At 42.6% G+C, this 13385-nt stretch overlaps 1 protein-coding gene across 1 annotated transcript in view; it reads right to left on the bottom strand.

Moving 5' to 3' along the window:
- LOC139541863 (death-inducer obliterator 1-like) overlaps nucleotides 1–13385 on the bottom strand; it is a 41819-nt gene that overhangs the window by 16859 nt on the left and 11575 nt on the right. The window contains exons 2-6 of the mRNA XM_071346754.1: nucleotides 13001–13062; nucleotides 11838–12858; nucleotides 11413–11638; nucleotides 11012–11251; nucleotides 10600–10786 (exon numbers count right to left, since the gene is read on the bottom strand). Of these exons, the coding sequence (XP_071202855.1) occupies nucleotides 10600–10786; nucleotides 11012–11251; nucleotides 11413–11638; nucleotides 11838–12858; nucleotides 13001–13055 (1729 nt within the window). The 5' untranslated portion in view covers nucleotides 13056–13062. The remainder of the gene's footprint in view (nucleotides 1–10599; nucleotides 10787–11011; nucleotides 11252–11412; nucleotides 11639–11837; nucleotides 12859–13000; nucleotides 13063–13385) is intronic.

Below are 13385 nucleotides of genomic sequence, written 5' to 3'. Positions count from 1 at the left end.
GTTGGCACTATGTATTCGGGCAGGTACCGTTCTCCTGGCATCCGCCAAACCCAGACTTGTCCGTCAGACTGCCATATGGTGAAGATTGATCCATCACTCCAGAGAACGTGTTTCCACTGCTCCAGATTCCAATGCGGCGAGCTTTACACCACTCTAGCTGACGCTTGGCATTGCGCATGGTGATCTTAGGCTCGTGTGCAGCTGCTCAGCCATGAAAACCCGTATCAAGAAGCTCCCAACGAACTGTTGTGGGGGTGATGTTGCTTCCAGAGACAGTTTGGAACTCAGCAGTGAGTGTTGCAACGGAGGACAGACGATTTTTGACTTGCTATGCGCTTCAGCACTCCTGTTCTGCAAGTGTGTGTGGCCTACCACTTCACGGCTGAGCCGTTGTTGCTCCTAGACATTTCCACTTCACAATAATGGCACTTACAGTTGACCGGGGAAGCTCTAGCAGGGCGAACTGATTTATTGGAAAGGTTTCATCCTATGACGGTGCCAGGTTGAAAGTCACTGAGCTCTTCAAAAAGGCCATTCTACTGACAATGTTTGTCTATGGAGATTGCATGGGTGTGTGCTCGATTTTATATACCTGCCAGCAACGGTGTGGCTGAAATAGCCAAATCCACTAATTTGAAGAGGTGTCCACATACTTTTTTATATATAGTGTATATTGAAACCAGGTGCTTCTACAGGTGTGGTTCCTGAGTTAGTTAAGCAATTAACATCCCATCATGCTTAGGGTCATGTAAGGGTTTCCATTAGGAAATTTACCGGATATGCATTGGGCGCATAACCTGATTAGGGCGTCTACTCATGGTGCTCAGAATGACAGTAATCACATTTAGATTATGGTCATTCATATTAACAGAACATGCAAGTTGAGGATACAATGATGTGCTGTTACCAAATTCTGATGCACACTTTGAAGATGTTAGAATAACTGTCCAAAATGTACTTTTCCTCAGCCAACAAGACAGGTAACGAACAGCAAAATCACTAGCCTATGGCAATCTACTATAGTAGAAACGTTTACCTATTCTATTGGTCAGCTTGTTGAGAAAGAAATAGCCTATTCCAAACAGACGCTGGGACAGTTGTGGGACGACAGATCCCAAATTCAAACAACCATTATGCCTAGGCTACGTAAAATAAAAGAAACGTTAAAAAGCAATGAGTCTGATGTAACAGATCAGAATGTTTAGATAAGCGCAGCAATGCAGCAAGGTAGTAGGCTATGTGTGAATGTATTTTCCATAGTGCAATTAGCGAGAAAACACTTGTCAAAAGTGCATTGCGCATGTGAGCGGTTTCATGTGACAGAGATTAAAATATCCATTTGAAATTTCGAAAGTGGGGAGATCTAATATGCAACAATTAACATGGGTTGCTAATATGACTAGGATTGGGCCTTTGGCTAGTGGACAACGAAAGAAAGTTGATATAAAATAATTGCCTCCACAGATATGGTCTGATTATGGCAAGGCCTACTTTGAAGCAATGTAAGACATGCATCATAATATGTAGTAAAACATTCAGGTTTCAAACAATGAAGTATCTATTTTGAAAATGAATACTGCCTCCAGCTCATTGCGAAGTGGTGTGTGATGCGCTGATCAAACGTGCTTTCCATTGCCTATGAATTTGCTGTTTGAGATGCAACTCACGCTGTCTGACAGATTTTACACTCAAAGACTCTGTATCTGTGATAAATAAGAGCCTAAATCACGAATAAAACATACACACGCCAATTTATTCCACTAAATTATGGGAATTAACCTATAGACCGATAAGCATGACAAGTCAAATGTATTTATATCGACTGGTATTTCTATCAATTAATTATTTCGCAATGGGATTTTTTCTTCTCCTGGACAATTTGCCGGTGCAAATTTTATTTATTCGCTTTAAAAATATATATATTGACCAAAAGCCAGCTAATGGAAAACCCTGGGTCATGTATAAAAATGTCCAGTTTACCATTCATTTGGATACCATGGCTAGAAGAGATCTCAGTGACTTTGAAAGAGGGGCCTCAAGAGCATAGGTGTGTGTGCGTTTTTCACCAGATCTCAACCCAGAATGGAACTCCCTCCAAGAGTTCCAGACATCCTCCTTTCGTTTTTGCGTTAAGTGACCTCCTCTCTTATGTAACCAGTGCTTGACTTGGGCAGGAGCTCACATGAGACAAGTACCGGCACCTCAAACGTTCTACTGCTTGAGCTCCTGTTCCGCTTGTAGAATATTAGCTCAAAAGTACTGTGGAGCTCCTACTCCTAAATATAAACAGTACCGGTACCCAAAATGAGTACTGGCACTTATTTCTGTCTAAGTCAAGCACTGTATGTAACCATACCAAACGTAACATATCAAACTAATTTGAGTGTCCCGGATTTACGTTTACTATGTTATGTCCAGTCTATTAGACCCGACACTGGGCATGGCAGATTTGTTCCTTATAGTGGAGAAAAATACACAACACTAATAATTGATGGATGCCGTATACGCTGGTTTTCGTCTGTGCGTTTTCATAACAAGCCAAAAACCTGGATTATCAGATTACATTTCGAAGACTAGGTTTTATGTATGAAAATAAACTAACCATTTGTCATGTAATGTTCATAAATTTTAAGATTTGAACCACAGTCATCTTCTTTCCTACAGTGCTTTAGGACATTGCACACCACAATATATCTGTATCAGATCGTTTCCTTTTAGCCCACAAATATATACAGTGACTAACCCTCTACTACACACATTTAGTTTTTTCATAAAAATATATATTCTGTGTCCATCCCCAAAGCCCTGGAGGAAACGCCACACTGAGTAAAAGCACAAGGCTGTTAGAAGCTGCACCTCAGCTGTTATTATTTCGCCGGAGGGGGGGGGGGGGGTTACGACAGCACCATTAGCATCCCTACTACTTCCCCTGCTATGCCTCAGCTGATTTATACACAACGTAGAGCAGTCTGAGTACCTCTTGTGGGAGCCTGATAGACTCACAATGCTGGGGCTGCAACGGACATACAGATTTATATACACCAACCGACTGCGCAGACGGAGCCCCCGGTTATGTTGGATAAACAATCCGCTGAATAGCAGCCATGCTGTATTATTGTTGTTCCAATGACCTCTGACAATGGCTTGCCATTTATAGAATTCCAGGTGTTTCCAATTTGTACCCGATAAGATTCAGCTTTGGAGCAAATAAAACCAAACTTGACAAAATGTTATAAATACATATTTCAAATATTACATTATATCCTATACATTACCCAAATGAAACATTTTACATTGTATGATCATGCCCATTCACACAAAAACACTTACATTGTTTTAGAAGGATTATCTTGTGAGGTAAGGCAGAAAAGAAGCCTAAAGATGCACTTTGGCTGCTCTATGAGTGGTCAGGATCACTCCGTAGATGTGCAAAGGTTTTTAAGAGCAACAATACTAACGAAGGCTCTGGGAAAGACCTTGGCTACTAAAAGATATGATCTTGACGCCGCGAATGCTCTGGGAAACAAGGTCCTGGAACGTTATGGCACAGGTGTTAATGGGCTCGCTCCATAAACACAGAACTTCTGGTTAAATCCACACTTTCCTACTCAATCTCCATTCAGTGGTTGCATCTAGCAATATTACAAAACTTGCTTGATTAAATGATTCTACACAGATTCTGTTCTGATCCTACTATAAGATCACATCCAACCCAACCAGCCCTATATACAAAATTGATCAATTGGAGAAACTACAGATTACTATTTATGTACTTTATCGGACTGCTGTCATATGATCACTTGTGAGATTGAGGTTTAAGTGTGTCTAGTGTGCACTTTGGAGAAGTGCATCCTTCTTCTGTAAGACATCTGTTTTAGATTGTAAAAGCAATAATCAGGTCAAGCTCTATGCTTGAGTCTTAACAATTCACATTAGCAAGTAAATGGAACTGCACCCTTGCAGCAATCAAGTGACTTGGATATAAAGAACATCATGAGCAATTAAACAAATTATGATCAGGGCATTAAATGTATGTAGTTGAACATCTGTATAACATCTTACCCAGAATGCTTACAGTATTTGATATAGTCGTTTCTACAATAGAACGTATCCAAACATGAACAAATGTAAAATTATGTATCGTTAAAATATTATCAAAGACAGCAGAGTATGAAGATAGGCTAAAACTGCATCTCCAAATAGAAATCCCCGATCACACTTGTAGGCGATGTCATGTCGACGTTGGCAAGCACAGCTCATGCATAGAAACACGTCATGGGCCAAACGTTCGTCTCGCGCTGAACTGCACATGTGCAGGATGTCAAATCAATGGCACCCCTTGATATAAAGTTGTTTTTGACGAAAACGTGTCACTTTCGCGAGGTTGGAGTAATAACATGTTCAACTACTTAAGACATTGGCTCTAATCTAGGTTGTGCCTTCAGATTGAGAAAATGAACAACAAAGGGAGAAATGTTCTCATTGACTTCTAAAACCCCGGACTGGTCTGTGTTTCGCAAGTGTTCCCGGAAGTCTCGCGATTTTGCGCTTCTGGGTTTAGAAAATCTGTGCTATTAGTATTGGGGATTTCTCACGACACTTTTTCGGGGGTACGGGAATATGATACATTCTCAGGAGAACGTCACACTGAATAATTGCACTTTAAAAAAAAACTATTCTAATGTCTGGCCAGTAGAGGGTACTTGTGTTTAACAATTGGTGGCTCAAGACGAAAAGCTAAAACGGAAGATAACTGTTGAACAGATAGCAGAGATGAAGACACATATTGCTTACACCTATCCAGTTCCTTCAGATCTGCAAAAATAAAGGAATAACAGTTTTCCTTAATTATGGGGACCATGATGCTGCACAGGTATGTTAGTGCTGGGCTGGAACGAAAAGGTGCACCACCTGGAGTCCCCCATGAAAGTAGAGTAACACGGGCAAAATAAGCAATGGTGAGGTCTCCACCTAGCCTTGCTATAGATCATTAAAATCTGTAAAAACTGAGAAGGTAGAGGTCATTTGACTGCTGCCTAAATCTTGGTTGTGACTAAAAACAGTATGAGGTCTAGGTGTCTCAGACCATAGTAGTGATAGTCACTCATCTCAGGTAGTGCGATAGACCCAGTCCACCTCTGCAAAATACCAGAGAGGGTGTGAATACTTGTATGTGAATCTGAAATGTATCAGATCGATATAAAACAAATTCAGCTGGTCATCTACGTCAAATGTTTCCATTTGAATGGTGAGAACTGATGTAAGACACATGGTCACATTCTAAGGGTATTAGCGTTGAGGTTGCATTCCTCTAGTGTCAGATGTGTTCAGGACTTTTAACTGTCAAAAATAAAAACAGAACCACAGGAAAACAAAAAAAATTATAGGATGTACATAAAATGCATGTCTGTTTTGTGGAAGATCCTTCTATGGTACAAAATAATGCTTGTATATTTGACCATGTTACTAAAAAGTGCAACTATTCTGATATTTTTTCAGAGCTGATCTGTTTGGCCAAAATACCAATTAGTGGGAAAAAAGAACAATTGGGCTGTTTGAAGAACATAACACAGCCTTAGTCATTGTTCCATGTGTGCAATAACTAAATAAACTGTTGTACTCCTTGCACACTTCTATGGCATTTCACTGAATCCCATTCACGTACTGGATTCAAACAGGTGTTCACTGATGCAGGTTATTGAATTAATTCAGACAAAAACTTTAACCCAACTGTAGAGCAAAGGAGTAAGTGTGTCCTTTTGTGAGTGATTTCAAATCCTAATAGGATTATTCAGGTCATGTTCCAAATTATTGGAAGGATAATTGTACAACTCCTGCTGATCTGCCAGGCATTGCAGTATTGATTATGTCAGTGGCATTGGCCAGCGGTGTACTTCAGTCTTCTTCATTGAAATGGATCTATGAATCTGGCATTCATTGTTTGTCAGGATCCTTGGAGAAATCCTGCATGGCATCTGAACATCCTCTCAGCAGCTCCATGCTCCAGCTGAAAAACTGCTCCGCTCTCCAAATCTCCCCGTCCCTATTTGCATAGAATCCTCTCTCCCTCTGGTCTGAGTGTAAAATATGTCTGTGTTTGTTGGTGTCCCGTGTCTGTGTGCATGTTGGAGTTTGTGTGTGAGAGCTGTAGAAATGTCAGAGGTGTAGTGTATAGCCAGCATCGGTTCAGTAAGGATTTGTGTGGCCAGACATAAGCCTAAAAGTGAGCCAAAGATTGACTAGTGCATCATTTGCTTATGTGTGTGTGTGTGTGTATATGACACTGCAATTGACAATAGTTTAAGTTCCAACTGCTGGTGACGTGGAGCAGCAGTCCCCCAGAACAGCATGGGATCAAATCCCACTGAAACCACCACTTTCCTCCTGTTCTCCCCTCTACTTTACTTGCCACCTGTCTGAAATAAAGATTGGGGGGATATATGTAAAGGGGTGCAGCGCTCCAGTTCCCCTTAAAAAAAAGACCACACGGGGCCCCCCCAAAATAAAATAAAAATCCCATTTTGCATTGAGTTTGTGTTTCCTCATAAACAAATTATATGTATTGCAATATTAATCGAGTACGACCATTTTTCCCCCCCTCGCTAAATGCACTAGCTAAATAAAATTTGTACAATCATGTCAGTTGCTGCAAGGTCTCTGGTAAGTCAAAAATTAGTTGGGAATAGGACTGATAGATCATTTGACACTGGCACCCTAACTGCTGAACATCGGTACTCTTGAATACCAAGTGGCTTGGATAAAGGGGCAGCATTACCAGAGGGCAAGGCAGAGGACCCAGTCCTGCCTCTGGACACTAGTGACAATAACCAATGTCCAAAATCTACATTTCTTTAGCGACTGGAAAGTTCAAACTCACTTTGAGGGAAACACTTTGCTCAAGTATGAATCAATCTAGACCCTGTCATACTTATCCAAGTGAAATCAGGCCCACATTAAACAGCAGTGAATGGTCTGGTATGGGAAAAGGTACCAAAGTGAACATTGGCACTGGCTGGGACTGCCTTTGTTGTACTCAATTACTACCATTATAGACAGCTTTCCACCAACACATCCAGATGCTGCCCTACTGCCACATTCCCTCCCTTTCTGCTTCACCCTACCTGTTGGTGCCTCCACATATTGGTCTGTCCCATCATGCTGTGTCAAAGTCTATCCAAAAACTTTTGAGTATTGTAAGTCTTTTATGGACAACTATCTGGCCAAAACGGCAATAACTGTGTGTGCCTTGCAGATACAGAAAACAGTCTGTCCCTGCTCGTATTCTTTGAACATACATTGTATTTGTATGTAACTTCTACCTGGTACAGCCAGAGGAGGATGGGCCTCCCCTCAGTCTGGTTCATCTCAAGGCTTCTTTTTCTTGCCACTGGGGTTCTGCTTAGACTTTGGGGTCTAGGCCAGGTTACTGTCAAGCACTTCATGACAACTTGTAGCAAATGTTGTCAACTATGGTAGCTTTCTTTAAAAAACATGCATAAATCCTAAGATACAAATGTAGCGTTTATGAACAGATGCTTCTGAAAACAAATCCCATGGCTGGATAGATAGTGCAGTGTCTGGGGCTCAGGTGAATATGATCCTGCTTTCCTTTGATGAATAGCTGATGCATTGTTTTAAAGGCCCAGTGCAGTCAAAATTCAGTTTTCCTGTGTTTGGTATTATATTGTACAACAGCTGATGACACGTCACTAATACTGTAAAAGTGTGATAACAATGTATCAGTGTTATTTCGTGATTGTATTTTCAAAAATTAACTATCTACACAGGACCTTCTAAATCAGCAGATTTGGATGGGTGGGAGTTTCGGCTTTCCATAGTGACATCACCATGCAGTTAATTAGTTAATAGACCAATAAAGAGAATTCTAAACCTCTACAGCTCATTTTCTATTTTCCTCTTCCTCACTCAGACCACTCCCAGACCGTCCTAGTAAAATTATTGCTGGAGAAAGTTGTGCAAAAAAACTATACTAAACTAAAACATAAGTACAATATGTAAAGTGTTGGTCCCATGTTTTATGAACTGAAATAAAATATCCTACAAATGTTCCATACACAGAAAATTATTTCTCTAAAATTTTGTTCACTAATTTGTTTACATCCCTGTTAGTGAGCATTTATCCTTTGTCAAGATAGTGCGTTCACCTGACTGGTGTGACATATCAAGAAGCTGATTACACATGATTACACAGGTATACCCTGCTGGGGACAATAAAAGGCCACTCTAAAATGTGCAGTCACAACACCAAAGAGGTCTCATGTGTGCAATTTGCAGGCGGACTGCAGGAATGTCCACCAGAGCTGTTGCAAGATAATTGAATATTTATTTGTCTACCATAAGCTGCCTCCAATGTCATTTTAGAGAATTTGGCAGTACGTCCAACCGACCTTACAACCGCAGACTACATGTATTGCGTCGTGTGGGTGAGCGGTTTGCTGATGTCAACGTTGTGAACAGAGTTTCCCAAGGTGGCGGTGGGGTTATGGTATGGGCGGCAGGCATAAACTACGGACAATGAACACAATTGCGTTTTATCTATGGCAATTTGAATGCACAGAGATACCGTGACGAGATCCTGAGGCCCATTGTTGTCATCACCTTGTTTCAGCATAATGCATGGCCCCATATCATAAGGCTCTGTACACAATTCCTGGAAGCTGAAAATGTCCCAGTTCTTCCATGGCCTGCATACTCACCAGACATGTCACCCATTGATAATGCTTGGGATGCTCTGGCTCGACGTGTATGACAGCGTGTTCCAGTTCCTGCCAATATCCAGCAACTTCGCACAGCCATTGAAGAGGAGTGGGACAACATTCCAAAGGCCACAATCAACAGCCTTATTAACTCTATGTGAAGGAGATGTGTTGTGCTGCATGAGGCAAATGGTGGTCACACCAGATACCGACTGGTTTTCTGAAGCACGCCACCACCTTTGGTTAAGTTATCTCTGACCAACATATGCATATTCGTATTCCCAGTCATGTGAAATCAAGATTCGGACCTGATGAATGTATTTCAATTGACTGATTTCCTTATATGAACTGTAAATTGTTGCATATTGCGTTTATATTTTTGCCCATTTTAAATGGGAATCCATTACAGTAAGGTACTTAATTGTTTACCAGAAATGATTTGATATTGATATAAAAACAGCTGCATTGGGCCTTCAAAACAACACAGCCCTGTAGAAGTGGTTTATAGCTAAAGCAATGGAGCTCAAGAGGATGAGCGCAATCTAGTAAAACTAAGGACAAGGGATGCATCTCAATAGTCCCTTATCCTCCATGAGCACTGATCTGAGTCTGAATTTACAACATGGATGTGTGTTTTGGTGTCCCGTGTGTGCAAGTATGGTATGACACTACACCTTGTTTAAGATACAAATTCTAAATTCTTCATTATAAAAAAGTTTCAAGTTGGCAACGTGGCGCTCGTCCCCTCCTCCATGAGCACTGATATCAAAACACAGGTTACGTGAAAGCAATATTATGAACAGCGCAGAAGAAGAGAGTAGGAAAAACAGAGACCATTGCAATGTACCAATGGTAGAGATGTGTCTAGCCAAAATCAGTGATTGTTGAGAAGTGGAAGCTTGAACTTTAGCCAAGGGTTTACACCAACCCACAGCAAACCTTGGCCTTTGCTATTAACCGGTGAACATTGCTCTATAAATCTTATAAGACTGGATGATTCTCTTCAGTTTTCCACCCCCATTCACAGTTCAAACACCATTGCAAAGAATTCAAACCAGTTCCTCCAAAAGCTCAACTGGTCTGTAGCTTGCATTCGGTTGCCATCTTTGAGAGGGAGAAAATGTGCTATTGCTATGTCACCGGTTTTTCATCCATTGTTGAATTAATCTATTTCCTATATCAGGCACTACTGGATGACCGGAGAGACCTTGTTTTTGGACCATAGTGACCGACCATTCATTTTGTTTCATGTTTTTTCTTCTTCTGAGAACTAAAACCATATGCATGTGTCAACGAGTGAATTTGTTTTGCGCTTTCCATCAAACAGTGATTTTTATCTGAACAACTTGTGTACCCCCTTTTTCTTTCTTTTTTTAAACATACTTCCACTGTATTTCCTAACAAAGAAAATATTTTTTAAGACAGACTCACCTAATTTCAGCCTGCACCTTGTAGTTATGTTGTTGCCATGCAAGGCTGTCAGTGAACTAACGTACCGGTTTCAATATTTGTCAAATCAAAACATTGGCAACTATTAAAATATTGACTGTAGAAAGATGGTGGTATTGAAGTAGAAGCGTCTCAACCGGACTATAATAACCCTTCTACTATTTGGGAACTGAGGATATTTCATTTGGATTGTTGATTGGTTTCTATTCTTTTTCAACGTTTCCTTTTCAACTAGTTGAAGGAAAACATTTTATAAAGTTGCCAAAATGTGTACACTTACCCATTGCTGCTGACCCCTGCAAATAACCTCGTCTCCCTACACCTACAGATTGTGGATGGTATAGGTAACATTATAGCTAGTGTCTGATGAATGCCAACTGAGTGAAAGTATTCTGTATGTGTTGGATATGCATGTGCTGTGAGTGATACATACTCGACTTGTAAAACATAGGTGATTCTATGGATGTGGCCTGTACTGCAGTGAGACTAGGGTCACAGGATAAGGCAGATGTAGATGTGTCAGCTTCCTTGTCCTCAACTTCTTCAGCCTCCTCTTCCTCAGCCTCCTCTTCAGGCCGCTCTGCCAACAACCTCTGGGGCATCCTAGCCGACCTCTGATCCTGAGGTCAAAATATTCAGAGGTCAACATCAGCTTATTTGGGGTTAAATGTACTCATACTATGTGAGTGATTGTGTCAGTGTCAGCTTTATCCATTTCAAAAGGTAACAATCTCAGCATACATTCATCACCAAAACAAAACAAGGACAACATGCAGAAGAACATTTTTTAAAAAGCTTAGGCAGAGTCTCTTAACCAAAACAACCTATTTTGAACCACGGGTTACCTTAGGGCCAAGTTTGGCTGCTGCTCTCCTCTGTGGGCGTTGCTTAGTTTTAGTCTCTTTGGAGTTGGAGAGCGTCTTCATAGTGGCAGCCGCGTGCCGCAGAATGCAGTCTGTGCCGCAGTAAACGGAGTCAGGCAGGGCGTGCTTACTGCACCCTGAGCCGATGCACTGGGGTAGGGAACCATCCAACTCCATCTCAGCCTCAGCAACCATCTCTGTCACTTCCTGCACCACAGCCTCCTAGGACCAGACTCACGTCAGCACACATCTCAAACACGCAACTGGTTAAAATGTAGTCAAGTTTGTGCCGTACAATGCAAGGAAAGCCATATAACACCACAAACTACAATTTATTTCCTTGCATGCTAGCAAAGGAATCAGTGTTTTTTTGGGGTTCTCACCTCGCTGGCCTGCTCCTCATGTACAATCTCCTCCTCCCCCGAGTAGGGCAGTGTCAGGCAGTCAGGGGAGCTCTGCTGGGGGTCTGGCTGGCTCTGGCTCTTGTTGGTGCAGGTGGCGCAGATCCAGTCTCGTCCACTCCTCTCAAGCTTTCGGCCTTGAATCTCGCTGACGCCAACGCAGTCGCCATGGAACCACTCCAGACAATTGTCGCAGGAGATCATGAACCTGGATAAGGAATCAAAAGAGCAATAAGAAAATGTCAGCTAAAGAACAATAACTAAAATCAACAACCACAGACAATTTAGAAATAGATGTGTGTGGCAGATGGAAAGAGCCGAGACGTAGAGTTGCTAAACCAAAAACATAAGGCTTGCTTGTTTGTTTTCACAGATGAATACCGTCCAGGACAATGCTACACACATACCTTTTGTTGTGCCTCTGTCGACAGATGCAGTAAAGGGCATGGGGGTTGTAGCCCTCACTGTCCGATATGCTAGAATACTCTGACTTTTCTTCCTCGATCCTCTCCTCCTCTTCCACCTTGTCCTTTTCCTCTGTTACATTATCATTTTGGCTTGCCTTTTCTTCTGTTGTTTCTGGATCAGACTCAAGAGGAGGCATAGAGTCTGAGCTCGACTGTTGAGAAGGAGAAGGGCTTTGAGACTCTACCACAACCTTCTCAGGACTCCTCTCCCTTTCCTCCTGAGGCTGATGCACCTGCTGCGGTTCCAACTCATTTACAAAAATAACCTCCTCTTCATCCGCAGTGCTTGACTCTGGCTCTACACCCCTACCCCTTCCACGCCCCCTACCCCTCCCACGCCCCCTACCTCTACCTCTCCCTCTTCCCCTCCCCCTCCCTCTGACCCCCCTCCCCCTGGACTCCCCCCTCCCCCTAGTGCTCAGCCGTTCCTGGAGCTGCTTCAGGGTCAGCTCATCACTGTCCTCCTCAATACTGGAGGCAACTTCCACGTCCCTACTAGCCCCATAGCTAGGGGCAGGGGCAGCCATAGTTTGGGCAGGAGCAGTCATGGGCATGTAGTCCTCCTCCTTCTCCCCAAGTAGAGAAAAAGCAGTGCCAAATGCAGATCCAAAGTCCTGCCAAGAGGTGGGATCTAGGCTGCCACCTGGGCAGGGCTCTTGGGGTTCTGAGGAAGGCTCTGTGTCCATTGGAATGGGGGAGGCCGTTCCAGAGTACTCCAGGTCGGCTGGGACGCTCCTTCTCCCCCCTCGCCCACGTCTCGAATAGGTCTTGGCTGGGCGGCCTCTGCCCCGACGTGTGGGTAGGGGTGGAGATTCTGGATCTTCAATCTCATCCAATCCCACAAACTCTCTTCTGGCAACCGTGGTCCGCCTGAAGCCCCAGGTCTTTTTGAACTCGCTGATGGTCGGCCTAGCACTCCTCTCGGCCCCCTCCACCTGCTCTGCATCTCCTCTGTGCTCCTCTACACCAAGGAGAACAGCAAGGATAGAAAAACAATGACAGAAAATGTATCATCATCTCCATCCAATCACATAATTTGGACAGCTAACACACAGTCCATTACATTAAGACTAAAAGGGGAAGGAAAATAGTTAAGGTAATACCTGTATCAGTGCCAGTGATGTCATGGATCTCATTGATATCCATAAAGCCCTCCATGATAGACCTGTCAAATTAAGATAGAAAAATACAAATGTTATCCAATCTACCAGAAATGCTGTTTATTGAAATGAAGCACATTTACACGTCGAGAGACTTGAAGAGCAGTTCATTACTTTGCATTAATCCTTAAGTCTATTGACACATGGGTGCGTCAGTATAGGTAACAAAACATCCCCATCAAAATCTGTCAGTTTAAGCTAGATATATCAGTCTTGCATGGGCTGCGTCTCAATCCACCTCATCCACCAATGTCGGCCTTCCGCATCTGCGGTGGAAGGTGGGCAAGCTACAGTGGCGTTTGTCAGACCATGACATCCTGAAAATCGG

The sequence above is a fragment of the Salvelinus alpinus genome, chromosome 17, assembly GCF_045679555.1.
Source record: "Salvelinus alpinus chromosome 17, SLU_Salpinus.1, whole genome shotgun sequence".
In the NCBI taxonomy this organism is placed as follows: Eukaryota; Metazoa; Chordata; class Actinopteri; order Salmoniformes; family Salmonidae; genus Salvelinus; species Salvelinus alpinus.
Note: the sequence above shows the minus strand (reverse complement) of the source record. Positions and strands in the feature narration are given on the sequence as shown.